Below are 27,803 nucleotides of genomic sequence, written 5' to 3' on the forward strand. Positions count from 1 at the left end.
TGTCCCTGCCCATGGCAGGGGGTTGGAACTGGATGATCTTGAGTTGAACCCGAACTATTCTGTGATTCTATGATGGGAATGGGTTTGGGCCCCTGGGATGTCCGGTTTGTGCCTCATTTCCAGCTCTCCTGCAGCCTGCGCTGCTCCTCCTGGCGCAGCTGGGTTGGGGCATCCATGAGCTGGGTTTGCTTTGGGGTTCTCCATAGGGAGCTTTAGGAAAACCTCCCTGGGGCCGCGCTTGGGAGCTCGTCCTTGTGCCTGCGCCGAGGGGAGACCCCTCCGAGTGCAGGAGCACCCGGGCGCTCTCCGCTCTGTGCTTCCCAGGTCTCGCAGGAGCTGGCTGCGGATGGGGAGCGCGGTCAGCCTCCTCCCCAAGGAGCCGCATTCCCAGCTTTTCTTGGTTTCTGGTGTGGACGAGGACCGCGAGCGGGCTCAGGCCTGGCTGCGGTCTCTTCATCGCAGCTCCCTGCTGCTCTCCCATCACTTGGCTCTCCTTGCCCTGCGCTCGGTCCTGGCCGGGGGGGGCTGGCTGCTGCCTGGGGTCCGCATCCGCTTCCCAGCCCTCAACGGCCTCGCTGCAGGGTGAGAGCCGGGAAGGAGCAGGAACTGCAGCCCTGCACTGCCCAGCAGCGGAATTCCCCCTGGGATGCTCCTTGGGCCCTTTTTGTGCAAGGGCTCGGCCGAGGAAGGGAGCTTGTGCAAGAGGTCACCTCTGCCCACTCCCCACTGCCCCACGGGGACGAGGCACGGAGGGGAGCCCCCTTCGTCCCCCCAGGCACAGGCAGGGGACACGAAGCACAGCTCACACTTTAATTACAGCCCCCAGGGTGACAAAGGGGCTGCGCCCAGCGTGCTCCCAGGCACAAGGGGATGGCACCACACGTTGAGTGTCACTGGGGTGAGGGGACAAGGGGGGGTGTGACCAGGGCGGGGGGCTACCTTCGACATGGGGAGACCCTGTGTGGGGACAGGGGGGGCCCTGCACATTGCCGGGGGTGGGTGCATGGGGTGTCCTCACGTGCTGCTATGCGGGGAAGACACAAAGAGTGTCCCAGTATGTGTGGGCAGTCACAGGGTACGGGCCTGTCCCCAGCTACGGAGCAGGACCCAAGATGTGTCCCCCCAAGAGACATCCCCATGGCGACACCGATGTCCCACACTGCTGGGTGCTGCCTTGTCCTGCACGTCACCCACCCATGTCCCCCATGTGCTGCCATGTCCCCCATGTGCTGCCATGTCCTGCACGTCACCCACCCATGTCCCCCATGTGCTGCCACGTCCTGCACGTCACCCACCCATGGCCCCCATGTGCTGCCATGTCCTGCACGTCACCCACCCATGTCCCCCATGTGCTGCCACGTCCTGCACGTCACCCACCCGTGTCCCCCATGTGCTGCCATGTCCTGCACGTCACCCACCCATGTCCCCCATGTGCTGCCACGTCCTGCACGTCACCCACCCATGGCCCCCATGTGCTGCCATGTCCTGCACGTCACCCACCCATGTCCCCCATGTGCTGCCACGTCCTGCACGTCACCCACCCGTGTCCCCCATGTGCTGCCATGTCCTGCACGTCACCCACCCATGTCCCCCATGTGCTGCCATGTCCTGCACGTCCCCCACCCATGTCCCCCATGTGCTGCCACGTCCCCGCGCCCTACCCGCGCTCGCAGATGAGCTCGACGACGCTGTGCTCCATGGGCACGGGGTCGAGGCACCGGTGCGCGGCGCTGGCGGCCACCTCGTCCAGCAGCCCCTGCACCACGCGCTCGTCGGCGGCGAAGCGCCACAGGTAGAGCTGCAGGTAGTGCCCGTCCACCTGCACCTGCTGCAGCCCGAAGCGGCCCAGCGTGCGCAGCCGCACGCACTCCAGCAGCGTCTTCAGGCTGATCTTGATGATCCCGGTCAGCACCGACACCTGCGCGTGGGGACAGCGGGGACCGTGCCACAGCGCTGGCCACAGGGCACGAACCCCCAGGCCTCGGCTGCACGGGGATGTGGGGGCACTGGGGACACCCCTCTCCAGACCATTGGCTCCCAGGAAGCACCAGTGCCATGGGGTACGTGGCAGCCAGGAGGTGGGCAGGTTAGGGACTGTGGGGGCATCGGGAGCAGAGGGGACCCTGGGGGCAAGGGGATGCTCCCGCAGCCTCACCTTGTTGAACTCGACAGGGCTGAAGATGTCAATGCGCTCGGAGAAGAGCTTCTGGATGTTGCTGAGCAGGTGGGTGTCCATGGGGGCACTGGGGATGGGGACACCAGGACAGTCAGGGGCACGGGGACAGCTGAGTGCTTGAGGAAGCCGGGGGATGTGGGGACAGGGACACGGGGTTGTCAGAGGACAGTGGGAGCAGGCAGAGATGGCAGGGGAAGAAGGGATGCTTGGGGAACACGAGGATGGGCGATGGATGTGGGGACAACTGCGGAACGTGGTGATCGCCACAGGACACAGGGAGATGAGGCAATTGTGGGGCACAAGGCAGTGATCTTTGGGGGATACTGGGACAGGCGGGGGAACACAGGGACAGTTTTGGGATGCAAAGGGGGTCAGGGCGAAGCTGTGGTGGGTACTGGGGGGCACAGCGCTGACCTGGGGGTGTAGCTGGGGGCGTAGCGCCCGGGGGCCCGCGAGCTGCTGTACACGGAGAAGGCTCTTCGGCTGGAGTCACTGCTCTGCGCCCGCCGCACGCCCTCCTCAAAGAGCTGCCCCACCTGCAGCAGCTCAGGCTCAGCGCTGCCATCCCGAACCCCCCAAAGTAACCCCGGTGCTCCCCAAACCAGCCAGGATCCCCCAAACCCTCTGACACCCTTCCAAGGATCCTCAGGGGGACCGTGGGCATCTCCTGTTGACCCTCAGGACATCAGCTTCCTGGATGCCCTGGGACTCCCAGCTGCCCCTGGCACCCTCGGGGAATCACAGAACAGAAGAGTTTGGGCTGGAAGGGACCTTAAAGCTCCTCCAGCTCCAACCCCTGCCCCGGGCAGGGACCCCTTCCACTGGAGCAGCTTGCTCCAAGCCCCTGTGTCCAACCTGGCCTTGAGCACTGCCAGGGATGGGGCAGCCACAGCTTCTCTGGGCACCCTGTGCCAGCGCCTCAGCACCCTCCCAGGGAAGAGCTTCTGCTGAAGAGCTCAGCTCAGTCTCCCCTGCTTGGTAACTGCCAGGGGATTTCACGGAGCCCTGTGCAGACGCTCCAAGGACTTCCTGAAGCCTCAAGGGCCTTACGGGGACCTCAGGGCCGCCCCAGGGACACCCCCCACCACGGGACTTCAGCCCCCCCGGGGCTGCGGTGCGGGCCCAACCTGGACGTCGATGGCGGTGATGTCCTCGACCACGCGCTTCATGACGGCGCGCACGTTGCGGGGCTCCACGGTGCTGAGCCAGTCGCGCGTCTCCACGCTCTTGCGCAGCATCTGCGCCACGGCCGCGCCCTGCGCCTGCACGTAGTGATCCAGCAGCCGCTGCGCCGCGGCTCGCGCCTCCGCGCACAGCACCGGCCCCGGCGTCACCGCCCGCGCCCCGTCCTGCGGGGCACATGGGACGTGTGGGGACGGGCAGGGGCACCCCGCACCGCTGTCCCCAGCATCACCACTGGGGATACAAGGGCCACGGGGATGTCCCCTGTGCCTCCGTCTGATGTTCTACAGCACAGGGACATCAGGGACACACAGGGTGCAACCCAGGCCACCCCACGTGCAGCAGCATCGCTGCCATCCCTGTATCTTCAGGGCATCTGGGGGACTGTGGGACATGCAGAATCCCCTTGGGGACATCTGGGAGACACTGGCCCAGGGAAGAACCTTTCATGTGTGCTGCCGCCCCAGGGTCATACCCTGGATGGATGTGGGGGTAACAGCAGGGCACAGGGAGGGGCTTGAGGGCATTCTGGGGTACCCCAGGGATGCTTTGAGCACACAAAGGTAGAAGGAAGATCCCCATAATCTCCACACACACCACTGTCCCCAGCACCACCCCCTGGGGGGACACAATGCCACAGAGGAACTTGGGGGCACTTGAGGGCCTGTAGGGCCATCTGGGACTCCCCTAGAGCCATCTGGGGGAGAATCAGGCCTTTTTGGGTCCACTCAGGGATGTTTTGGGGGACACTGATGGAAGGAAGACCCCATGCACCACACGGTAACCACCACTGTGTCCTGAACGGATGATGTGATGTGGCGATGTGGAGCCCTTCTGTGACATCCTGGGGACAGCTGAGGTCCCCTTAAGGCCATTCTGGGGCCAACTGGGGCAGTTCTGGGGGCTCACCTGGGGGGGAAACTGCTCATCGGTCAGAGTTAGGATGTAGCTGATGGTGGTGGCCTCGTAGTCCAGACAGAGGCGCGCCAGGAGGAGCAGCAGGGCCGGGGGTGCTGCGGGGGCCCCTCGCTCAGCAGGGCCATCAGCGAAGCCACGGGCGGTGCGGCAGAGCCAGCGCACGAAGGCCACCACCAGCCCTTCCCGCACAGCCTCCACGCAGAACTCCCCCTGCAAGCAGGCACAGGGGTTACACCCCCAAAATACCCCCACCCCCAGGCCCCAAAACCCACAGAGTGCCCCTGTAACCCCCCATGTGTGCGTCAAGTGCTCAAGGCCAGGTTGGACACAGGGGCTTGGAGCAAGCTGCTCCAGTGGAAGGGGTCCCTGCCCGGGGCAGGGGTTGGAGCCAGAGGAGCTTTAAGCTCTCTCCCAACCCAAACCAGTGTGGGATTGTATGAAACTGCCTTGGGCAGCCTCCAGGATGCCCACAGCCCCCCAGTTGTGCCTCATGCAGGCCCCATCCTGCCCTGCGCCAGCCCCACATTGCTGCCGTGACCCCCCAGAGCTCACCTTGAAGTAGGGCAGGCTGGCGAAGGCGACGTCCTTGGCGGTGAAGAGCTGCACGTAGGCCAGCACGGCCTTGAGCTGGCCGAGCACGGAGGCGGCCAGCGTGGCCAGGAGGTCGGGCAGGCCGGGCCCCTCCTTGCCGGGGGGCCGGGGGGCGGCCAGCGCCTGGCGCACGTCCCCGAGGCAGCCCATGAAGAAGGTCTGCAGCGCCCGCAGGTACCGGTCCACGCGCTCCCGCGCCGCCCGCGCCACCAGCGCGGCGCCCGCCTCGGCGCCGGCCGCGGGGAGCAGCTCCAGCAGGGCCCGGAGCCTGCGGTGGAAGCGGTCGAGCGCCCGCACCAGCAGGGACGTGTCCCCCAGGCCCCGCTCCAGCGCCAGGCGCCGCTCCAGCAGCTCGAAGTAGCGCGCGGTGAGCGCGGCGGCGAAGGCTTCCAGGCGGCCCGGCCCGGCGCCCGCCCGGCCCTCGAAGAGGCTGCGGTAGGAGCCCGCCAGCAGGCACAGGCTGCCCACGAAGGCCGAGCTGCCCCGGTCCACGAAGTCCAGGATGTCGGAAGCGGGCGGTGGCGTGGCCGCGGCGCCGGGGGGGCCGGGTGGTGGCAGCTCGGCCTCCAGCGCCGCCAGCTCGGCCTCCAGGCGGGCGCCCGCGTGGCTCAGGAACTCCTCACACAGCTCCTCGGGAGGCTCCTCCAGCTGCAGCAGCATCTCCACGCACTCGGTGAGCTCCTTGGGGTCCAAGCTCTCATCCCTGGGGACGGGCGAGATGAGGGGTTACGGAGGGTGGGAGGCTCCGGGGTTAACGGCACAGCAAACAGGGAATAGCAATAGAAGCCATCGGGAGGCTTCAGAGTAAACAGCAGCAGTGGGTGTAGTAATAAAGAACTCACAGCAGGGTTCAGAGCTTACAGTAGTAACAAAAACCCCTCAGAAGGTTCCAGAATCATCCCTTTGCCATGAACATGTGAGAAAACCCCAGCAGTGGTCAGAATGAGCCTCTTACTCTATGAATGCTCTGCATGAGGGATCAGAGGATCATGCAGTAGAATCACTAAGTCCAAGCCCCTGCAATGAGCAGGGACACCTTCAATGAAATCACATTGCCCAGGACCACATCCACCCTGGCCTGGAATGTCTCCAGGGATGGTTCCTCACGCTAACAACATGCTCCAGTGTTCCCTTCCCTAGGATGTTTCCTGGGGGCTGCTGTCATTCAGCTTCAGATTTAACATTCCCATCCCTTGAAAAGCTGTCTCCTGTAACCATTATCAGTAGGTTTCAGGGTTAATGTACCACGACCACCACCATACCCCAAAGGGGGTTTGTACACAGAATGGCTCTCATTAGTCTCCAGAGTGATCCCCCACCTACAGACTGCTCCCTGGCACTGTCACCAGCAGGCTCTGCAGTGACCCCCCCCCCCCGGCTGCTCCTCAGTGCTGTCACCAGCAGGCTCTGCAGTGACCCCCCCACAGGCTGTTCCCCAGCGCTGTCACCAGCAGGCTCTGCAGTGACCCTCCCACAGGCTGTTCCCCAGCGCTGTCACCAGCAGGCTCTGCAGTGACCCCCCCACAGGCTGTTCCCCGGCACTGTCACCAGCAGGCTCTGCAGTGACCCCCCCACAGGCTGTTCCCCAGCACTGTCACCAGCAGGCTCTGCAGCGACCCCCCCACAGGCTGCTCCTTGGCACTGTCACCAGCAGGCTCTGCAGTGACCCCCCCCACAGGCTGCTCCCCAGCAGGCTCTGCAGCGACCCCCCCACAGGCTGTTCCCTGGTACTGTCACCAGCAGGCTCTGCAGTGACCCCCCCACAGGCTGCTCCCTGGCACTGTCACCAGCAGGCTCTGCAGTGACCCCCCCCGGCTGCTCCTCAGTGCTGTCACCAGCAGGCTCTGCAGTGACCCCCCCACAGGCTGCTCCCTGGCACTGTCACCAGCAGGCTCTGCAGTGACCCCCCCACAGGCTGTTCCCTGGCACTGTCACCAGCAGGCTCTGCAGTGACCCCCCCGGGTGCTCACCGCAGGCGGGCGCGCAGGCGCTGCGCCAGCTCGGCCATGATGGCGCGGCTCTCGTCCTCGATGGCGCGGAAGGAGGGCAGGTGCCGGTAGTGGCGGAGCACGGCGCGGGCGCGCGCGTGGCAGCGCAGGGCACGGGCGGGCTCAGCCCCCGGCGCTGCCCAGAGCCGCAGCCGCCCCGGCACCTCCACCAGGGACTGCAGCTTCCGCAGCAGCGCCTGCACCCCTGCGGCCAGAGGGAGTGGGCCATAGGCCAGGGCCTGGAGCAGGATCGGCCCCGCCAGGGTCCACCCACGCCCGGTTCTGCTCCTCAGCACCCCCACCATTACCTGCCACCTACCCCTCGGATCTGCCCCCTCCAGGGCTGCCCAACCCCCTCAGCTCTGCCCCAACCCCCTCAGGTCTGCCCCAACCCCCTCAGGTCTGCCCCAATCCCCTCAGATCTGCCCCAACCCCCTCAGCTCTGCCCCAACCCCCTCAGATCTGCCCCAACCCCCTCAGATCTGCCCCAATCCCCTCAGATCTGCCCTCCAGGGTCTCCCAACACCCCATTATCTGCCCCAAACCACCCAAATCTGCCCCATAACCCCCAGATCTGTGCCCCTTACACCCCCTGGACAGGCTCCTCCGTTCCCAACCCCCATTATCTATCCTCCACCTCCCCCCGTTTCTGCCCCATAACCCCCAGATCTTTACCCCAAGGCTCCCCCAACCCCCTTCAATCTACCCTTACGTACAAGATTTTCCTCCCAGGGTCCCCTCTGCCCCCCGGACCCCTACATCTGCCCCCGGGCCTTCTCCAGGCCCCCCGCCGTACCGGCGAGCTGTGCGCCGCGGCGGTGCCGGTCCTGCAGCGCGGCGCTGACGCGGGCGCTGGACGTGCTGATGGCGGCCATGTTGGCTGCCAGGTCGTCCATCTCGGCCTCCATGTGCCGGAAATCCACCTTCATCTTCCGGATGGTGTCTGGGGAGCAGGAGCCACGCGTGGGGTCCCTCGGCTGCCCGGGACCGCCCCGGCTGCCCGAGTCCCCCCCGCCGGGTGCTCACCGGTGGCAGAGATGAACTTGTTGTAGTTCTCATAGAGCAGGGTCTGCATGTCGCTGTCCAGGGCGCGGATCTCCCGGCCCAGCTCGGCCTCGCGCGCCAGCAGCTGCGCCAGGGGACACTCACTGCGGACCTGGGGGGGGGGACAGGGGCATGAACACCCCAACCACATTGCCCCCAGCCCCACTGCCCCAGCCCCACTGCCCCCGGCCCCATTGCCCCCAACTCACTGCTCCCAGCCCCACTGCCCCCAGCCCCATTGCCCCCAATTCACTGCCCCCAGCCCCACTGCCCCCAGCCCCATTGCCCCCAATTCACTGCCCCCAGCCCCACTGCCCCAGCCCCATTGCCCCCAACTCACTGCCCCCAGCCCCATTGCCCCCAGCCCACTGCCCCCAGCCCCACTGCCCCCAACCCACTGCCCCCAACCCCACTGCCCCCAGCCCCTAACCCCACTGCCCCCAACTCACTGCCCCCAGCCCCACAACCAACTTCCCCTTCCAGGACCCTGACTTACCCCATGGAGCTTCTGATTGCCCCTCTGGGGCCCTACCTGCCCCCCGAGTGCCCCCCAGGACGGCCAGCTGCCCCCTCAGAGCCCTGACTACCACGAGGGAGTCCTATCAAGACCTCCAGGCCCCCAGATGTCCCCCGGGGATGCTCCTCAGCCCCCCCGGATCTCCAACTGCCCCCCGTGAGTGCTGACTGCCCCTGCCCCCCCCGCTGCTCCGGAGGACCCCGACACTGGAGCCACCCGTGCTCTGCAGCCGCGGTGCAGGCGATCCGCAGGGGCCCTCCCGCAGGGCCCCGCCTGCGCCCGACCCGGCCGCCCCCGAGCCGCCGCCGGGGGGTGCCGCTGGGGTGTCCCCGGGCACCGTCACGGGGGGCCCAAAGGTCACCTTAGTGAGGAAAACCTCGGGGTCGAAGTGGGGCCCGTTGATGTCGGCGGGGTCCGGGGCCGCCTCGGCCGCCTCTGCCGCGGAGGGGCCATAGTACCGCTGGAGGGGCCCATGGGGCCGCCGCCACCCGCCGGTACCGGTACCGGTACCGGACTCGGGGCTACCCCCAACACCGCTCCCCGCCGGCCCCGGCTCCGCCATCGCGACACCACCTCCGGCACTTCCGGCCCTTCCCCTCAGCGTCACTTCCGCCGCGACGTCGTCGTCGTCGCCGTGACAACCGGGCGCCGTGCCCGCCATGGCGACCGCCCCGTCCCGCTGTGTCCGGCAATGGGGAGCGGGAGGAGGCGCCGGTGCCGAGGGGTGAGCAGCGGCGGCGGCCCCGGTTCCCCGGGACGCCGAGCGGGGCCCCTCGGGGCGGTGGGGACCCTGCGGGGACGCGCCCGGCCCCTGCTCCCCCTCCGCTTCCTCGTCGGGGGCTGCGCCGGGGCCGCCCTCAGCGGTTGGGGGGGGCGCCATGGGGGGGACACGGAGGCGGAGCAGGAGCCGCGGCTGAGGCCGGGGCTGGGGTCACCGTCCGCGCTCTGAGCGGCCCTAACGGCCCCACGGCTGGGTTGGACCGCCCCGAAGCGCCTTTTCCTGCCCCCGCATCCCCCAGGCAAGGGCAGAAACACCAAGGAGCACCAGCAGCACAGCCCCGTGAGCCGGGGGTAGCCGGGGGTCCCAACAGGCTGCGGTGGGGGTCACGGGCAGCGCCCAGCACACACAGCAGGGCCCAGCAAACAGCACCCCGAGCTGGTCGCACCGGGCGGCCCTGGCTGAGGACAAGGCCCCCCAGTCACGTTCTGTGTGGGTTTTGTCCCTCTTCCCCTTCCAGGTGATGCTGATCCAGCCCCAGGCGCCCGCAGCCTCCTCAGGACCTGCGATCCCACCCTGAGGCAGTGACCCGCATCCTGCTCCTTCCAGCACAGCACGGGGAGCACGCAGGTCCCGGCAGCGGCTCCCGGCCCTATTTCACCTTTCCCATCGCTACCGAAGGAGTGTCCATGTGTGCTGCAGCCATCCCAGTCGCACGGTGCACACCCCAGCTGCGGTGCTGGCTGCGAGTGCTCGAAGGAAGGACGCGCTCCTCTGTGCCATAGCGATTTGGGGCTGCTCCTCTCAATGGGGCTGCAAAGCTGCTCTCAGGTAACTGCTCACTGCTGAGGTCTGGCTCTTGGTTCTTACAGCTTCAATAGAATCATAGAATCAGGGAATGGTTTGGGTTGGAAAGGACCTCTAGATCATCCAGTTCCACCCCCCCTGCCATGGGCAGGGACACCTCCCACTAAACCACAGCACCCAAGGCTCTGTCCAACCTGGCCTTGAACACTGGCAGGGATGGAGCACTCACAACTTCAATAAAGACACCCCAATGTTTTTGTACATTCACCTCGAGGTGGGGGGTGTGGGGAGGAACTGCTTGCATTTGTATGCTGCAGAAAAGCACTGTAATGTTAGAGCTATATTAAGCCTAAACCCAGATGAACAGCGTAACTGAGCAGATGTCCAGGGCCTGCGGGGCTGGTGGCAGCTGAATGAGGAAGCCCCAGTGCTGACGTGTTGGGTGTTTGATCCCGTGTCCCTGCATGCTGCTGTTGTGCTTCACCCACATGCTCCTGATTGTGTGCTTCCTCAGCGCATTCACTGCATTGCCCCCCCCACAGAGGAACCCTCCGATGGAGCACACTGCCTGGCAGTGCTCGTGCAGATCCCTCTGCATGGGGAAGCCTTTGATCTGGTCACAGGCTGGCACCCACCGGTGCCAGTTACCACCCCAGCAGGACATGGGCAGGAATGGGGGAGCCTGGAGGAATGCCTGGAGCCTGGAGGGGCCTGGAGCCTGGAGGAATGCCTGGAGCAGGAAGAGGAGGAAGAGAAGGCACAGAGCCCATGGGGTCCTACGGGTGCTGAATCCAAACACATGGCAGCAGTGGGGTGGGAACTGGAAAGGGCACAACTTCAAGAACCTTGCCATTTCAAGTTTAAAACCCCTGAGGTTAATTTTACATATACATATAAAAACCCTTGGATTGAGTTCTAGAGGAATTCAAAAGATCAGAGACAAAAGCTCCAATCCCTGCACTGCAGTTCCCTGAAGAAGTGCAGTTCCCACTTCTGGGATAACGTTGGGCTTGGGCTTTGAGGCAGCAGGTTCCCTACAGCTTGGGCTTTGAGGCAGCAGGTTCCCTACAGCTTGGGCTTTGAGGCAGCAGGTTCCCTACAGCTTGGGCTTTGAGGCAGCAGGTTCTCTACAGGTTCTCTCTGTTGTGCTCCAGCACAACAGCTGAGGGATCTGATCTTGGCACATAGCCTTGCTAACGTGAGCACAAGGGAGAGACACTTCAGCAAGATTCTAAAGCCAGAGCTTTATTTACAACCGTTGGAGCAAATGGCAAGAGCTGGGAGTTGCCACATCTCCCCAGAGAAGCAGGAGGAAGAACCAAAGTCACCGCTGCCTCCTTTCTACTGGCCTTCCCTGTGCACTTCCCAAAGGTAGAAGCCAAGAACCACCCAGTCCAGCCAGGGCAGTGTCTGGGCACAGCCTGCTACAGGTGAACAAAGGACAACACCGTCCCCTTACGGATCTGGAGCTGTTTCAGTCCAAGGACAAGGGAATTCCTAATGGGTGCAAGGGGAGGCCAAAGGAAACATCCCCCCTCGTTGGTGAACATGGGCTTCCTGGGGAGCAGAAAGGCTGGAATGTCAGAGCTTCACGTGGTTGGTGCGGGAAGAGAAGTGAAGCAAATCAGCAGAGACTTTCACAGAGGAAACCCAGAACATGTGAGCAGTGGGTGCAGACACAGCCAGGATGGGACGCAGCAGCTCTGCTCAGCTGCCTGGGACAGGAGCACTTACAACAGGCACCAGAGGTTGGTTTATTTTACCTCCTTTCTCCCAAGGGGCACAGCACCCGACAGCTGCAGAGCAATGACCTCAGTCACGGGCAGAGTGAAATAACTGAGCTATGGAAGAGCACAGCTGGGGCTGTGATGGGAGAGAGCAGCCCAGGGAAGGCTGGGAGGGTGATGGGAAGGTGCAGTCCCAGCTCCTGCATTCCCAGAGCCACGTGCAGCACCTCAGGAGAGGAAACCGGCACCGCTGCGGGAGCGACGGCTCTGGGTCAGGGCGGGGGGGATGTGCCACAAGCACTGCAGGCAGGATCCCGGAGCACTGCGAAAGGCAAAGCCTGGGGTACCTTCTCCATGAAAGAAGAAAAAAAGCCACCCTCCGATCCAATCCTCCCGTGACCTCCGCCAGTGGCACCGTTCAGGAGTTTCACTTGACCTCAGCCTCTGTACAACATCTTCCCAAAGTGCTCCAGTACTGGAATACCGCAACAACTGAACTGAACTGGTCCTTTTGCCATCAGGTTCTCTTTACGCTGATTTCAGAGTTAAGGGAGTGTGTTTCCAGCTGCGTGGGAGGGACTGGAAGATACCGTATGTGGGCAAATGGAGGTGGCTCGCGGGCTCTGGCCCTCCTTTCTTGCAGGGTTCATCCCTGGTGTTGCCCAGAAGGGGGATAAAGATGACAGAGCTCGCATTCAAATGAAGTTTTACTCCTCTGCAACAACTGGGAAGTATCAGAGTGCAGATCTGCCAATTTCATTTCAAAGCAGAGCACATTTCATTGCGCTCAGTGACCCCAGTGCTATCGAAAGGCCAGGGGGAAGCTGAGAGCAGGTATCAGCTGAGTGGCCACGTTGGAATGTCAGTCACACGTTCATGCTTCCAGACCTCCTCAGTCAGCATCCTGAACTCCAGAGCTTCCAAAGCGCAGCTGGTTTATGGGTATCAGCGAGTCTCTGGAGCCACATCTCCTCACAAGCCTAGTACCGAGCGTCAAAAAGGGAGGTAACACAAAAGCAGCCTTTAAAAACAGGCTGTGAGACGTGGCCAACGAGGCAAGAGATAAAGGTGTCAGCACTTAACATCAGGATGTGTTACACAAGAGAATCCGTTTAGAACCACGTAATTTTATAGAGATGTCTGAGACCAGCAGAACAAGGAGGAGAAGCTGGTGGACAGAGGTTATTTGGAAGGTCTGTCTGGAACACCCGAAGGCCTCACCACGGGGCAGAGCCAGATGAGCAGTTCTGTCAGTCACTGTGCTTTCTGTCCTGCGAAACCCGCAGAGCAGCTCAGGTCCCTGCTTTGGCCACCAGGTAGTAGAGGATGACGAACACGAGGATGAGCCCAGCTGAGACGGAGCAGAGCAGCCGCCGGTTCTCCCTGCCGGAGCGCGCCATGCTGGAGAAGCGCTTCACGCTGCCCGTCAGCAGCCCCGTCACGCTCAGCAGGTCCGAGTCCTGGGGACAGAGGACGGGCGGGTGGAGGCTTCCAAACGCACGAGCAACAGATCAGAGTTAACAGCAACTCTGCGTCTGAAGCCTTCACCCACGCAAGACGTTCCCTAGGTGAAGCTGGGTCATCACACACATCAGGGTGTGCTCCCAAGCACAGGTGTGACCTCCTGCCATCATTCTATTCTCCCCTCACATGCAGCTCTGCCAGAGCAGGGCAAACAGCTCTCAAACTAATGCAGTTGGGGCAGTTTCATTTTGACTTTTGGTCTGGTTTTCCTTGTCCACAAACTACTCGGAGCTTCTGCTTGTGTTGCTCCTGAAATGCTTCAAAGTCTCCTCTGTAACAGCACAGTTTTGTGCTGGTCAAAGACTTCTCCTTTAAGGTCTTTTGCCATGACACCTTTTACTCTGATTCTCCATTCTCCTGCCTATCAGGCTGAGAAAACATCTGTTTCAGACACTACGACACTCTCAGCAGAGGCTGCTATTACACAGCTACAAGCTGAGCTTTGACTCAGCTGGTTTCAACACCACAATTATCTGCTCTCTTGCTTCCACACCAGCCCTCCATGTCCAGCTCAGGCAGAAAAGGTGCTCCAAGCACCAGTGTTGTGGTGCTGATCAACTCAAACCTCTGCCTGGCTTCCCTTCCTTCATGAACTGCCTTTCTCCTAAAAAGCCTCAGCAGATGACCCCTCTGCTCCAGGGATGTGCTGGCCTGGCCTGGATCCACTGCACTGGGATCTTCCATCAGCAACCAAAGCTTAAGAGGCAGATCACTGGGAAGTGATTTTGGTTTCACTGGTGGGCTGTGTCAGAAAGAAAACAGAACAGGGCCCTGACCAGCACCAAAATCACAGGGGCAGCTGAGGAACAGGCCCATCTCCCAGCAGCAGCCGCAGGAGGCAGCTCTTTAACCCTGGGAAGGAGGTGATCTCCACCTGTATTTCTACATCAGTCTATCCCGATGCTGGATACCGACCCCGTCAGCCCCTTTTACAAAGCGACACTGCCGGCAGTGAAGTGCCTGATGGTTGTGTACCAAGAAATCCACCGGGACCGGGTTCAGTTACATTCCTGGTTTGCCAAACCGAGCATGGGATCTAACTTTGCTGTTAACCTGGAGCTGCTGTTCACTGAGAGCCAGCACGCAAAGGCCGGTTCCACATCACCGGTTCCTTACCATGCCGTCCAGGTAACGGTTCTGCTCCTCCGCATCTTTGTCGATGTCCAGCGCCAGCTACAGAGGGATGAAACAGGCATTAACGACCCTCAGCGCAGAGAGAACCGGACACACGCGCTGCTGGTTAAGCTGAAATGCGCGTCAGAAAAGCAGGCCCCAGCTCCCCCCCCAGAGGCTTGTTCTGTCAAGGGAACAAGATTCTCACGTTGGGTTTGCCCTGTTGAACTTTTTCAGCTCTGCAGCTCTGAGGATAAAGCTGGGCTGTCCAAAACTGTCACATTGGGCAGGAGCATTTACAGATGGGGACACAACAGCAGGGACTGGTTCGTCCCTTCTACAAAGCGAGTCACTGACTTCTACTAAGCTCTAAATCGAAGCGCTTGATGTTAGGAGAGCAAAGCAGCTCTCGGAACACCACTTACAAGGTGTATTTTTCAGAACTGCTTTTCCTCCCTGTTTATTGTGACCTTTTCCCCGAGGAGCTGTGCGTTACTACCCCCTGTGCAGCTCTGATGCGTCTCTGCGCCTAAACCTCCTTCCCTGCGTGCTGCGACAACCGCACCACTCCCTTTGGATGCTGCTGCTCAGCCTCGGAAGGGAAGCGCCAATTCACGATGTCCCTGGCCTTTCGCAAAGGGAAGTTAACGAACGGCTCGGGGCCAGGACGCGCAGGGAGCCGCCGTGGGGGCACCCCAGGCACAACGGGGTAACAACGGCCGCGCCGTCCTGGCGCCGGGCACTCACCGCCTTGAGCCGGCTGACCTTGCCGGCCAGGCCCTCCGCCATGCGCGTGTTCTCGGCGTCCAGCGCATCCTCGGTACCAGCGCTCGCACCTGGGCCGGGGAAGAGGCGCCTGAGCCGCCCGTGCTCGTTGCTCCCCCGACGGGGCGGGCGCGGCCGAACGCGCTCGCTGCCCCCCCCCCCCCCCCCCCGAGGCCCCCGCTGGGCACGGAGGCCGTTACCGCTGCCCCCCCCCGCCTTTGCCACGGGACGATCCCGAGCTCCTTTTGCCCCAGCCACAGCGAACTGCCCCCAGGCACGCACGGGCGGAAGCCCCGCTCCCTGCCCCGGCAGCGCCGGCGGCTCCGTGCCCAGCGCGGGGCTGGCTGAAGCCGCTCACACCGCGGCTCCTCGGCCCTTCCGGGGCTCCCCCGGCCTGGGCCCCCCGGAGGCTCCCGGCAGCCGGGCCCCGGCCTGACGCGGCTCCCGAATGACGACGGCGGCGGCGGCGCCGACCGCGGCCGCCATCCCCTCCCCTCCCGCACCCCGGCGGCAGCCCCGGGGTCCCCCCGCCGCCCCCCGGCCCTCACCTCGGCCCCACTCCGCCATGGCGGCCGCTGGGCCCGCCCCGCCGGGCGGAGCCGCGCCGGGCCCCAGAACGTCCGCACCCCCCGCCCCGGCTCTGCGCGGCCCCGGGCGCTGCGGCGGCAGCGGAGCGGAGCGGAGCGGAGCCGGCCGGGCCGGGCCGGGCCGGGGGCGCTGCGGCCGCCGCGCTGGGCCGGGCTCGGGCCGCGGGCAGGAAATGAGGCAGGAAGGAGCCGGGGCGGCGGCAGGGGGGTAGCGGCGCCTCCCTCCGGCCCTGCTCGCCGCAGCCGCAGGGCCCCAGCCCCGGGGGTCGGCCCCGGCCCCGAGGGACTCCGAGCCGCAGGTACCGGCAGCGCCCGGGCCGGCCCCTGGCGGGGGGGGGCAGCCGGGGGGGGAACGGGGCCAGGGCGGCCCCCGGCCCCTGCCCTGCCCGCGGAGCCGGGGCAGCCCCCGGGCCCAGCTCCCGCAGCGAGCCCCGCTTCCCGCAGCTCTGCGCTTCCGAAGGGGGGGACCGGGCCGCGGTCCCGGGCCCCTCCCTGGCTGCGGGGGGCAGGGGGGGAGGCCCCTGTGGGCGCCCCAGAGCTCGGCGCAGCGCGGGGGGGGCTGCGTTCGGTGCTTGCGGTGCTGCAGAGCGCGGTGCCGGGCTCCGTGGGGTCTAACCGGGGGTCCGCGGTGCAGAGCGCAGTGCATGGGTCCGTGGGGTCCAGCCGGGGATCCGCGCTCACTGATGTGCTCGGAGCCGCTTTATTTCCCACCGCCGGGGTTGCTTCCCCGCACTGTGGCCTTGCAGGGCTCTGTGAGCTGCTGAGCTCGCGCTGTGCCTAAAATAATCCCATCGTCTTTATGCGCCTCTGCTCCTTGACATGGCCATCGCTTGACACGGCCATCGCTTGACATGGCCATCGTGAGGCACGCTGCTGGTACAAAGAGAGGCTGCCAAGGCCGGCTCCCTACGCGTGTTCTGACAGCGTGTGCCTGATGCACACGCACAGCCCATCCCTGCGCCGACTGTGCCAGGCAGCAAAGCCCCGGGGATCAACAGCCACAAACCCCGGCCCGTGGCGTTCTCTTCACCGCCCTACAAGGTGGCTCGGGGGGTGCTCTCCCGGCTGTTATCTCCACGGGGATGCTTCTGGATGTTGTGTTGTGTTCTTTGCTCCTGTGCAGCGATAGGAATGAGGGCAGGCAGAGGAGGAGGGGGCAGAGAGCTATTTCGGGGAGCTGCTGTTATCTGCTCTGTGTTAATCCCGGGCTGGGAGGGGGGAAAGGCTTTCCCCGGGTGCTTTACTGGCCAGGCATGCATTAAACGTTGAAAAGCAAAGAGAGAAAGAAGAGGATTAGAGGGCGAGGGGGGAAGCTGGTGACCCTGGGTTATCCATCTGCTCTGCCTGTATGGATGCGGCAGCGTGAGCATCTCACCTGCGGCTTCCCTCTGGTTTGTCCTTTCCCTCCTTCCTTTCCCCACCCTTCTCCTTCTCGGCTCCGGTGAATCCAGGTCCTTCCGCGTCGCTGTTACCCGGAGGCGGGGAGCTCCTGGTTCACCTCCTGCGGAGCTGCGCCGAGCTGAGCTGGGGAGATAATGGAGCTCAGGGCAGTGGTGGCCACGCTGGAGAGCGGGGAGCAGGACACCGTGCTCAAGGTGCTTCAGGTCTACAACCGGGAGGTGAGTGAGGTCCCAGCCTCTCCTGCAGTGGGACTGCTGTGTCCCCTCGGAGCACATCTGCCTGTGTGTTATTGCCAGGAGCGTGGACGGGCTGCTTCGGTTTTCCCTGCAGATGGGCAATTGCCTGGTGTTTGGCTGGGGAGCAGCTGAGCAGCCTCTCGTTGTCTTGGTTCCTTTGTATATTGCAAGTAAAGCGTGGAGAAGGGTGAAAGGGTTATTCTTGTAATTATTATTATTGAGCTATCACGTAAAACCTGGAGGGAAATCTGGGTGCAGACCAAGCGGGAGAAGCCTTTACGTTAAGGGAAGGTTTGGAGGTGAGGTCTGGGGCCTGGGGAGGAGCTGCAGGTGAAGTGGTTGTTGTGATTTGCAAGTGAAAGATGACAGGAGGGCAGGGATGGGGCTGCTGGAGCCGGGTGCAGGTGCCTGCTCTGAGCTGGGGGTAGAGAACATCAAAACAGGAAACTGCCCCATCCCTGGCAGTGCTCAAGGCCAGGTTGGACACAGGGGCTTGGAGCAAGCTGCTCCAGTGGAAGGGGTCCCTGCCCGTGGCAGGGGTTGGAGCTGGAGGAGCTTTAAGCTCCCTTCCACCCCAAACCATCTGTGGTTCTAAGAACAGTTGGGAAGCAGAGGGGGAAGCGCTTTGAGCTTTAAAGTGGCACAAGGGGATCTGTGGGGTAAATCCTGTCACAAATAGACTCTGGTTGTCAGGGAAATCTCCCTCAGGGTTCCCACCGGGGCGGGGGGCCCTGCAGAGCTCCGTGACTCAGCCTGCACCACCCCGAGTAGGAGGGGAGCAGCGGGGAGAACCGGGAGCCTTGTGCACGGGTGTGCAAGAGGAGAGTGCGGCTGTTCCCGGCTTTGAAACGGGGGAGATGTGGCTGAGAAGGAGCAGGTCCCTCCTGGATGTTGCTCCATAGGAATAACATCACCTGCTCCAGGCGTAACGCTGGAGGAGCTGGAAGTGCAGCCAGAGTTCCGTGTGTGGCCAGCCCGAGGTACCAAACGCGGGGTTTTCTGTTGTCCTTCGCTGGTGCTGCAGTGTAGGAACCTGTGAGGGTGGCAGTGGTTCTGCTGGGCTGTCCGGAGCAATCGGAGGGGGCTGTGATGCTGCAGATGAGCTGGGCAACCTCCTTGCCTCGTTTGTACTGTAGAGTTGATGGTGCTGCACCCTCTTTGTGGGGTATGTTTGAGTTCACTGTTGCACACTCTGTCAGTTGTTGGTTGCCAGGAGTAAACTACAGCTAAAGCTAAGCCACAGGTATGGCAAAATAGACACAGATGGGGCTACAGGAGCATGCCAAGAGGATGCAGTGGGAGAGCACAAGTGCCCCGGATGCCTGCAGAGCACATCAGCTCCAGGACTGGACCCCCAGTTCCTCCGAGTGAGGGGCAGCAGCAGAGGGCACCCCGTGAAGGCTGGAGGCTCTGCAGCAGCCTGTTGGTGTTGTGTTATCCACCGCATGGTGTTGTATTAACCACCACGGCTTGTTCAAGGCTGGCAAGACCAAAGCCATCCCTGGGACTTGGTGCTGGGGCAGGGTTAAGCTGCACACTGGATCTTCTGCTGTTAAACAGCCAGGAATTGGCAGCGCATTAAAAAGGTGGCAGGAGAGACTGCACTTGTGCAAGTCAGGGGGCACCCGGGATCTCCAAAGCCCCAAGCAGCCAGTCCTGGGCTGGAGAAGGGCAATGGGCAGCTCATAACGTGGTAAATACAGAGGGGGATGAGCTCAGCCCTTGAGACCCTGGATAGGATACCCAGGAGTTGCCATCCCTTGAGAGAACAAACGCAGAGTGTGAGGATGCCTGGTCGTGGTGATCCCTGCTCCTGAGCAGCTCCGTAGGGATGAGCAGTGTCAGTCAAAGGTGGCAGCCGGTCAAGGAAAGACATTTGCTGGAGGTGGAGAGATCAGGTCTCCTGTGCTTAAAGAATGGGACCTGAGTCACCCCATGGGTCTGTTTGCAGGTAACAAGAAGTGTTTTCTGTTGGTCAGGAGGAGGAACAGTAAATGTCAAGGGGAGAATTGTGTAGGCACAGCTCGGTGGTGTCACTGGGCAGAGAATTGTGGCTGTTACGGGATAAGAAGCTCTTCCCTGGGAGGGTGCTGAGGCGCTGGCACAGGGTGCCCAGAGCAGCTGTGGCTGCCCCATCCCTGGCAGTGCTCAAGGCCAGGTTGGACACAGGGGCTTGGAGCAAGCTGCTCCAGTGGAAGGGGTCCCTGCCCGGGGCAGGGGTTGGAGCTGGATGGGCTTTAAGATCCCTTCAACCCGAACCAGGCTGGGGTTCTGATTTCTGAATCCTCTTTCCTCCAATGCCTGGGCTATTTGGTTCTCTTCTGTTTCACAGGCAGAACTTCTCTGAGCGTTCCCTGCCTCTGCTGGGGGCTGCTCTTGAGGCGGGTGCTTGCTTTTGGGTGGTTTGGTTTCAGACCTGCCCTGCCCAGGGCGATGGGTCTGTGCGTTTCTAACCTGTTATTTATTTTCCTTGGTTTTGTTCTCCCCCACAGAAATCTCAGTGCTTCACCTTTGACGATGAGGAGCGGGAAGAGAGGAAGGTGAGCACAGGCTTTGCTGTCTTCCTCTGGCTGGGTGTGCGAATGCTCTGCTGTTGGTACTCCTGTGCAGCAGGTTTGGTGCTGGCAGCTCCATGGGGAAAGAAAGGAGTGTTTTCATTAGCTTGGTGAGGGAACGGTGTGCTCACAGCATCTGCCTGGCTGTTCCCATCTGTAGGTGGTGGTTTAGGATGAAGCTCAGCATCCTTCCAGCATCAGCAAGCCCTCTGGGTCCTGCAGTGCAGGTAGCCCCAGCCATGGGTGTGTAAGGGGTGTGTTCCTGTGTGGCATGGCTCTGCCAGGCCAAGGCCACAGCAGTGTGCAGGGCTCCAGAGGGGTTATGTGAGGCAGCCGTGGGCTTTGGCTGAGGCTCTGTATTAACAGATGCTTTGAGCTGCTGTAATCTGGCCCTCGGTGGAAGGAAACTCCTCTGCCTGTTCATTTCTGCTCGTGCCAGAGCAGACCTGTGCGTGGCTGCACATGGCTGATGGGCTTCTCTGCATCAATAAGTCAGTTTTTCCTGACAGAGCCTAGATTATTTTCCATCTGCTCCAGTCCATTGGTTGGTTGTGCCTGTGTTAGCACAGCAAGTGTGGACCATGGCGCCAGGGTAGAGCACAGGACCCCTCTTGTCTGTCAGCTGATGCAGGATGCAGCTTTTCCAGGTACAGCCAGATGCACAGGACCAGTTGTCCCGGGATCCGAGCTCTCTGCCCTGCTTGTCCAGCTGCTTGAGCTGGGACAGTCACAGTCACACAGGCTGAGAATTCAGGCACAGCCTGGGGTGTTCCACTTCTGGGGTGTAAGTCACGAAGCACAGATGGAGCATCACCATCTAGCTCCTGGTGCTCACTTCTTGGAAAGGTTTAGCCCTGGGAACACTGCAGGATCTCTTTAACCTGAGTCTAAAATTCATTCCTTCCCTCAGTCCTTTTATCATCACCACATCCAGCTGGGGCTGTGTTAAGGCAGTGACACCGAGTGACAAACCTTGGTGTGGTCTTGGGTTCCTTCCCCCTAGTGCTGTGCATGGAAGGACACATGCTCTGGTGTTGCGTTAGAGATGCAGTGAGACCCGACCTCTCCATTCTGTGCCCGGTGTGTGGAGTTCCCTTTGCTCCTCCTCGGGCCTTGCTCGCTGGCACACGCGGTGCTGTTACCCACGAGGGTTTGGTTCTCTGCTCTTGTGAATCGGTGTTAGTGGAGCTCTGCCAGCCTGTCCCTGCAGAGGATGTGGGCTAGTGGGTCTCCAGACAGCGCTGAGGTAACGCTTCTTTGAATCTCCTGGGGTCTTATTACCCCCTTTCTGAGGGCGTCACGTGCTGCTCTCACCTCACTTAGGTCCATTCCCCTCCCTTGGTGATTTCCGATGCATCTCTCAGCCTTGTCAGTCTGTTTCTGGAGCACCCAGGGCAGATGCCTCCCTAACCTGAAGGCTCTGGGTGGGAGCAGAGAGCTGCTGTTGAGTTGGTTGTTAGTTCTCAGTGAAGCCATAAGGGATGCTTTTGCTCTGTCCTCTCTTTGCTTAATGCAGCTGTCAAGTAAACCCCATTATCCTGAATCATCCTCGCCACAGGTGGAGCTGCGATATGGGGTAGTAGCAGTTGTCTGTTCATCCTCCCCCCTTACATCTGATACCCTCTCCCAGCCACTCTTTGTTTCTTGCTTGAACTGGGCCAGGATCAGATGCCAGAGCCAAACACTTGCTGAGTGCACCCCTGAACCAGAGCCGTCAGCAGGCCCATCTCTAGATGCTGCTCCCATCTCCCAGGGCAGTGTTACAGGGAGTGGGGAGCCCTGTCAATGGCAGAGCACGAGGCATTCCTTGGTTCCTTGTTCCCAACGGCACAGAAAATGGCCCAGCTGCTGATCAGGTTCCTGGAGAGAGAGCTGCAGCCGTCCTGCCAGGTCACCTGCCTGGAGAGCATCCGCATCCTGTCCCGCGACAAGTCCTGCCTGGAGCCCTTCACCACCAAGGACGGGCTGCGGACCCTCTCCAGGCACGCGGGCATCGATTACTCCGAGGAGCTCATCCGGGAGGTCCCCGACTTGGACGTGATCCTGGAGTCCCTCAAGTGTCTCTGCAACGTCGTGTTCAGCAGCCCGCGGGCGCAGGCGCTGGCGGCCGAGGCGCGGCTCGTGGTGGGCCTGGCCGGGCGCATCAAGCTCTACAACGAGAGGAGCCTTCCCCACGAGGTGAAGTTCTTCGACCTGCGGCTGCTGTTCCTGCTGACCGCGCTGCGGGTGGACACGCGGCAGCAGCTGGCGCAGGAGCTCCGGGGCGTCAGCCTCATGGCAGATACCCTGGAGCTCACCCTCGGGGTGAAGTGGATGGACCCCTACGAAGTTGCCACCGAGGAGGGGCTTCTCCCACCTTTGCCTCGGCAGGAGACAGAGCGCGCCATGGAGATCCTCAAAGTGCTCTTCAACATCACCTTCGACTCCAGCAAGAGGGAGGTGGATGAGGTAAGTGCTGGGTGTCCCCCCCTACACGTGCCTGTCTCCAGGCTGGGTTTCACTGCTGCCTTTCTCCTCACTTGCATGTCCTCTGTTACCAACTGGCCCTCGTGCAGCCCCTGGGACACAGAGGGCTGGCAGGAGCCTCGTGTGTCAGAGCTTCCTGCCTGCGTGCAGTGCATTAGTGACACGTCAGGCTTCCAGAGCATTGCAGTTTACACGTTGGGTGTTTCCCTCGTTAATGACAGGACTCACTGCACAAGGGCAGAGCAGACACCCCAGTAACTCACTTCTGAGCCTGGCCTGGTGCTTCTTCGCTTTCTGGACCAGGTCCAGGGAGGGTGTGATGGAGAACACCTCTGGCTAATCCATGGGGCTGGTTTGGGGCCACTTCCAGCCTTCGGCTCAGTGTTCCAGAGCAAGGGGAAAGGTATTGGGCAGCAGGGAATCTGTGAATTGTCCTGAAAGGAGAACTGGAGGCTGCTTTCACTTGAGCCACCTGCAGTCAGTTGCAGGCTGCTGGATGGGGCTGTGGGCGCAGGGCAGGCTCTGGGATGTGGAGGGTCCCTTTCCTGATGCAGGTTTCCGTTCTCTGTTTGGGGGCAGGAGGATGCTGCTTTGTACCGGCACCTGGGGGCCCTCCTGCGTCACTGCCTCATGATCTCTGCTGATGGAGAGGACAGGACAGAGGAGTTCCACAGGTCTGTTAGAGCAGTTGGTCACCGTCTCACTAGCAACAGCTCTCCTAAGGCAGATCCTGCCTGACTTTGGCTTTAGCATCCTCTGCTTGTGTGGTGATTGCTGAGGTCACTGTGAGGAGCAGGTCACTGAGGTTCCTCCATCCAAACTAGCCCTGTCCTTCCTGCAGACACCTTGTCTGCGCTGCCACCACAGAGAGGAGCGTGTTGTGTTCTCCCAGCCTGCCCGAGGGCTGTGTTCCATCCCCTTCCGTCCCTTGCCTCCGACCTGCTCAAGTGCCACCACTTCAGTGGCCTTTGCCAGAGCAGATGTTTGGTGCTTTGATTAGAGCCCATGGTGTGTCTGTCCCTTAAGCCAGGCTGAGGAGTTGCCTGTGGCACATCGCTGAGCATTCCTGGCCCAGGGGTGTCAGCTCTGAGCTGCTGACACTGCCCTCAGTCAGGAATCCTAAGCAATGCACTGAATGGCTATTGGGGTGAGAAGGAATGATAGTGATCCAGCAGGAGACCCTGGAGAAAGACCTGCTTGGCCTCGGTGTCAGGCTCCGTGGTTTCTCAGCTGTCAGCAGTCTCTTTAGACTCCCAGAACACAGTTCAACTACCCCAAAAGCAGTTTAATTTATCCCCTTTCAGTGATGTGAGGAGCCTGGGGTGCAGGCCAGAGCCAGCTTGGATCTCAGGGTCCCCTCGCTGCTGGAAGTTAGCGATGAGCCTCCATCTCTGGAGAGCTGAGGAACTTCCATGAGCAAAGCCCCGTGACTGTGTTCTCTCCTCCGCTCCTTGTCCAGCCACACGGTTAACCTGCTGGGCAACCTGCCCCTGAAGTGTCTGGATGTGCTTCTCGCCCCCAAAGTGCGGCCTGGCTCCCTGGAGTACATGGGTGTCAACATGGATGCAGTCAGCATCCTGCTGGACTTCCTGGAGCGCCGCCTGGACAGGGTGAGTTGTGAGGCTGCTGCCCTGCTCGCCTGCAGCAGCTCCCTGCAGGGCACCTTGCCTGCAGCCTGGGAAGGCCCCGGGCCAGCACCGCAGCACACGGGTGGCTTGGACACAGCTCTTTGTGGAAGGGGCGGTTTTTAACGGAGGCCACACTTGGGGTTGGTGGGGCTAAAGCAGTGTCTGTTGACTGAGAAAGTGACTGTGTCATCACTTGGCGGGCTGCAGGCGGTGGGGCTGGTTGAGCAGTAGGGGATTAGCTGCGTGATGGGAAATGGGTTCTGTTTCAGTCAGCTCAGGAGCGACCTGGTGAGCAGCTTCTGAAGCCTCAGTTTGTGTTGGTTTCAAGCCGGCTGTGGTTTCAGCCTCTGGACTTCTTCCAAAGGGCCTGCACATTTTACTGCTGCACTTTTCCACTCCGGATGCCCCACAAGTATTTCTAGCAGCTAGAAGCTGCTGTGCTACGGAGCAGGGCTCAGAAAGCCGTGGGTTTGGGAGTGGTGGAGCACTGGAACTCCTGTGGCAGAGGCTGGCAGCTTTGATGTCCGGCTCTTTCCCTGATGTCTGCACTCACGTTCTCCACCACAAGCCAGAGGAGCTGAGCTCAGTGTGACTCACACGGTGCTGGTTTTGTGGTGCCTCTGCAGGGACACAAGCTGAAGGAGAGCCTGACCCCAGTGCTGAACCTGCTGACGGAGAGCGCCCGCGTCCACCGCCAGACCAGGAAGTTCCTGAAGGCAAAGGTGCGCTGAGGCTCAGCCGCCAGCTGGGGGATGCTGCTCTCAGCAGAGAGGGGACCAGGGAACACCTGGTCACTGCCACCCTCCCCGCAGGCCCCCCTGTCTCTGCTGGGCTCTGGTCTGTGGGGCTTGAGGCCTTTGGTACCCGCGGTGTTTTGTCCACGTCTCTGTGCATTGCTCGTTGTAGCTGACCACATGAGCATTGTCCCCTCCTGACCTCCCGCTGCTGGTCCAGCCCCACTGATCCCCCTCCCTGTGGCCCCGCAGGTGCTGCCTCCGCTGCGGGACGTGAGGAACCGGCCGGAGGTGGGGAACGCGCTGCGGAACAAGCTGGTGCGCCTCATGACCCACATCGACACGGACGTGAAGCACTGCGCCGCCGAGTTCCTCTTCGTGCTCTGCAAGGAGAGCGGTGAGCGCAGGCGGGGGCTGCCCTGGGACAGGGAGCGTGGGGTGGGGACCCTCTGCATCCAGTGGGAACCTCTGTTCCTGTGGCCCGGATACACTGAGTAAAAGGAAGTGGAAAGTATCCCGGTGCGCTGTGGGGAGGAGTTGCTTTGTCTCATGCCAGCGGTGAGTGAAGGGCTGTGCTGGAGGGCACCCCACCACCCTGTTCAGACCCTCACCCATGGGTGTTGTACTGCCCTTCCTGGTGCAAAGTGCGAGCTATTCCCTGGCAGAGCCCAAAGGAGTGTTGGCATCTCCAGGTCTCCATGGCCTGCTCCGATCTTACTGTTGGGGCACGCACAGGGGCAGATGGGCAGGAGCAGGAGGGAAGCACAGGGGGGTTGGTGTCTCCCCATGGGCAGGAGCAGGAGGGAAGCACAGGGGGGTTGGTGTCTCCCCATGGGCAGGAGCAGGAGGGAAGCACAAGGGGGTTCATGTCTCTCCCTCTCCTGCAGTGTCCCGGTTTGTGAAGTACACAGGCTATGGGAATGCCGCAGGGCTGCTGGCAGCACGAGGCCTCATGGCCGGGGGCCGGGAAGAGGGAGAGTACTCGGAAGATGAGGACACAGACACAGAGGAGTACAAGGAGGCAAAGCCCAAGTAAGAAGCCTGTTCCCTGTCCAGAGCCCCCCTGTTCCTACACCACCTCCCACTCCCGCTCTGTCCCCTTCTGTTCTCTGCCATCTCCCTTGTCCTGCTCTTCCACAGGCACTGTGTGTAGGACACGCAGGAAGCAGAAGCACCACATTGCACTGTGCCAGCCCTGGGGGCTGGCAGCACTTACAGGCAGTCTTGACACTGGGCTCCTCTGCTCAGTAGAACCCAGGTCTTCAAAGAGCCCTGTGGTCGCTGCTCTGCTTTTCCTCTTCCTCTGCCCTGACCTTGCTCTTCTTGCAGCATTAACCCCGTGACGGGCCGAGTCGAGGAGAAGCTGCCCAACCCCATGGAAGGGATGACTGAGGAGCAGAAGGAATACGAGGCCATGAAGTTAGTGAACATGTTTGACAAACTGTCCAGGTACCAGAAAGCTCTGTTCCCGTCTGCATTAGCACCTGTGTGTCTGTGATCTGTATTTGCCACAGGCCTTTCTAAGGCCACCACTGACTGAAGGGAGGTGAAGGGGAATGGGAGATATGTGGGGAAATGCTTCCTTGAGCTGGGCCCCACTGGTGCATGGGGAGGCCCCCCCAGCCCCACGCACCCCTGGCACGATGCTGTACTGTGAAATCGCTCCATGTGCCTGTGCTTCCATGCACTGAGCCTGTTCCGGGCACCCTGAGCATGGAACACTTGTGCTCCCAGCCATTGCCTCACCGTGCTGGGGGCTTTGTGGCCAGAGCTGTCCCCCGCTTCTCAAAAGGGATTCTTGGTGATGGCCTGGGGTGTTCTGGGCCGCCTGGGGCAGGCCCCGTGTTTCTGCTGTAGCCCACGTCCGTTTCCATGCTGGCTGCTGCAGCCCGGTGCTTCCTTTCCCCTGTCCCTGGCTGCAGAGAGCAGGTGATCCAGCCCATGGGCATCACACCCGGCGGCAGCCTGGCACCCATGCACAGCGCCCTGCGCGACGCCGCTGACGACAGGTCCTCGTCCGACTCGGACCTGGGGCTGGACTGAGCTGGGAGCCCCCCCCTGCTGCTCCAGGACTGAGCTGGGAGCCCCCCGCTGCTGCTCCAGGACTGGTGCTGCACCAGAGGCTGGTGCTGGTCCAGGACCCTCCCTGCAGCATCTGGATCCAGCATGGACCCCTTGACAGCCCCTCACAGGAGCACCTCCTGCCTCTTCCCAGCTCCACACGTCCTGCCCGAGGCCTGGCCCCACCATGAGGATTCCACGCTCCAAACATTTCCGGGACTTCCCAGTAGGATGTCTTTAATTCAGGATATTTGGAGGGAATGGGGTTGGGGAGGATCTTGGTCCCACCATAAGGGTTCAGCAGCCTGCAGAGCATCGTGTGCATGTGCGGCGCTGTCAGTGTGCACGGGAGAGTGTGGCCAGCCCGGCGCGGGGGGGAGCTGCTCCCTGGGATCACGGCTGGGAATGGGGGGGCTGCAGGAGCAGGGCTGAGCGGTGGCTCCCAGCAGTTCCGGGGGGGCAGCCTGTGGGGTGCAGCCATGGCCCTGCAGGCAGCCCTGCGTGTACGTGCTGGTGCCTGCGCACCTCAGGAGTGTGGATGTGCGAGTGTCAGGAGTGAGGGCAGCAGCAGCAGCGGGTGCACTGCAGGGAGCGGGCAAAGCCTTTGTGTGAAGCTTCCAGCATTCCCGTTGCCGACATTCCCGTGCAGCTCCCACCCACATGAGAAGCACAGCCGTGCTGGCCGGGAGCACGCCGGCACCGGGCGGTGTTCCTGCTGCCGCCCAGCTCAGCCTCCGCCGTGGGCCTTTCCCCATCCTGAGCTTCCCAAGGGCAAGGCCAGGCTGTGCTCTGTGGGCTGCCCTCGCCTGCCTTGGCTTCCCCAGGGACACGCGGGGCTGGTGCCCGTCCTGCCCCTCGCTGTGGCTTTAGGTTTGTCTTGTTCTGGTGGGGGTTTATTTCTTTTTAAAGAGAACTATTTTAACGGAAACCTTTTAGTCTGTGTCACGTCCCGGAGATCCCGAGCTCCCTGTCACGAGTAGGAATGCAGAAGTGATGCTGGAATAAAGAAACCACAACGAGCTCGCAGCAGTGGTTCCTGGGGTGCAATGGCCTGAGCAGGTCAGG

General features: G+C 62.0%; 3 protein-coding genes across 6 annotated transcripts; 1 reads left to right on the forward strand and 2 right to left on the reverse strand.

The window, feature by feature from the left end:
• Positions 1 to 796: 796 nt before the first annotated feature.
• On the reverse strand, positions 797 to 9,092 carry VPS51 (VPS51 subunit of GARP complex). Its single transcript, XM_065683315.1, has 10 exons — positions 8,778 to 9,092; positions 7,882 to 8,011; positions 7,652 to 7,798; positions 6,838 to 7,060; positions 4,829 to 5,570; positions 4,268 to 4,486; positions 3,304 to 3,525; positions 2,591 to 2,712; positions 2,156 to 2,243; positions 797 to 1,918 (listed from the first exon to the last, which is right to left on the reverse strand). The coding sequence occupies exons 1-10, from the start codon at positions 9,075 to 9,077 to the stop codon at positions 1,658 to 1,660; spliced, it is 2,454 nt and encodes an 817-aa protein (XP_065539387.1). The 5' UTR covers positions 9,078 to 9,092; the 3' UTR covers positions 797 to 1,657.
• RIC8A (RIC8 guanine nucleotide exchange factor A) lies at positions 9,027 to 27,757 on the forward strand. 4 transcript variants are annotated; one of them, XM_065683318.1, is made up of 12 exons: positions 9,029 to 9,140; positions 9,655 to 9,965; positions 17,109 to 17,276; positions 19,787 to 19,834; positions 21,683 to 22,297; positions 22,895 to 22,989; positions 23,775 to 23,925; positions 24,570 to 24,665; positions 24,930 to 25,074; positions 25,565 to 25,709; positions 26,007 to 26,126; positions 26,600 to 27,757. In XM_065683318.1, exons 3-12 carry the CDS (start codon positions 17,193 to 17,195, stop codon positions 26,718 to 26,720), a joined length of 1,620 nt encoding a protein of 539 aa, XP_065539390.1. In that variant the 5' UTR covers positions 9,029 to 9,140; positions 9,655 to 9,965; positions 17,109 to 17,192; the 3' UTR covers positions 26,721 to 27,757. The 4 variants fall into 4 exon arrangements, with proteins under 4 accessions (XP_065539393.1, XP_065539390.1, XP_065539391.1 ...); XM_065683321.1 differs by lacking the exons at positions 26,007 to 26,126; positions 26,600 to 27,757 and adding an exon at positions 25,818 to 26,000 and having other exon boundaries at positions 9,027 to 9,140; XM_065683319.1 differs by lacking the exons at positions 9,029 to 9,140; positions 9,655 to 9,965 and adding an exon at positions 15,746 to 15,956.
• BET1L (Bet1 golgi vesicular membrane trafficking protein like) lies at positions 11,167 to 15,877 on the reverse strand. Its single transcript, XM_065683352.1, has 4 exons — positions 15,619 to 15,877; positions 15,053 to 15,141; positions 14,309 to 14,365; positions 11,167 to 13,128 (listed from the first exon to the last, which is right to left on the reverse strand). The coding sequence occupies exons 1-4, from the start codon at positions 15,635 to 15,637 to the stop codon at positions 12,961 to 12,963; spliced, it is 333 nt and encodes a 110-aa protein (XP_065539424.1). The 5' UTR covers positions 15,638 to 15,877; the 3' UTR covers positions 11,167 to 12,960.
• Positions 27,758 to 27,803: the final 46 nt, after the last annotated feature.

This window comes from Lathamus discolor, chromosome 6 (genome assembly GCF_037157495.1).
Source record: "Lathamus discolor isolate bLatDis1 chromosome 6, bLatDis1.hap1, whole genome shotgun sequence".
NCBI classification, from domain to species: Eukaryota; Metazoa; Chordata; class Aves; order Psittaciformes; family Psittacidae; genus Lathamus; species Lathamus discolor.

What these genes read in the sequence shown, in the direction of transcription:
- VPS51 (XM_065683315.1), bottom strand. Translation starts at nt 9,077, where the DNA reads ATGGCGGGCACGGCGCCCGGTTGTCACGGCGACGACGACGACGTCGCG. An exon ending in CCGAGGTTTTCCTCACTAAG is followed by an intron (nt 8,012 to 8,777) that starts GTGACCTTTGGG and finishes CCCCCCCCCCAG; the next exon opens with GTCCGCAGTGAGTGTCCCCT. An exon ending in CGCCTGCGCGCCCGCCTGCG is followed by an intron (nt 5,571 to 6,837) that starts GTGAGCACCCGG and finishes GCCCGTCCCCAG; the next exon opens with GGATGAGAGCTTGGACCCCA.
- BET1L (XM_065683352.1), bottom strand. An exon ending in AGGTCAGCCGGCTCAAGGCG is followed by an intron (nt 14,366 to 15,052) that starts GTGAGTGCCCGG and finishes ATCCCTCTGTAG; the next exon opens with CTGGCGCTGGACATCGACAA. An exon ending in ACCGTTACCTGGACGGCATG is followed by an intron (nt 13,129 to 14,308) that starts GTAAGGAACCGG and finishes CTCTGTCCCCAG; the next exon opens with GACTCGGACCTGCTGAGCGT.
- RIC8A (XM_065683318.1), top strand. Translation starts at nt 17,193, where the DNA reads ATGGAGCTCAGGGCAGTGGTGGCCACGCTGGAGAGCGGGGAGCAGGAC. An exon ending in TGGAGCGCCGCCTGGACAGG is followed by an intron (nt 23,926 to 24,569) that starts GTGAGTTGTGAG and finishes GTGCCTCTGCAG; the next exon opens with GGACACAAGCTGAAGGAGAG. An exon ending in ATGTTTGACAAACTGTCCAG is followed by an intron (nt 26,127 to 26,599) that starts GTACCAGAAAGC and finishes CCCTGGCTGCAG; the next exon opens with AGAGCAGGTGATCCAGCCCA.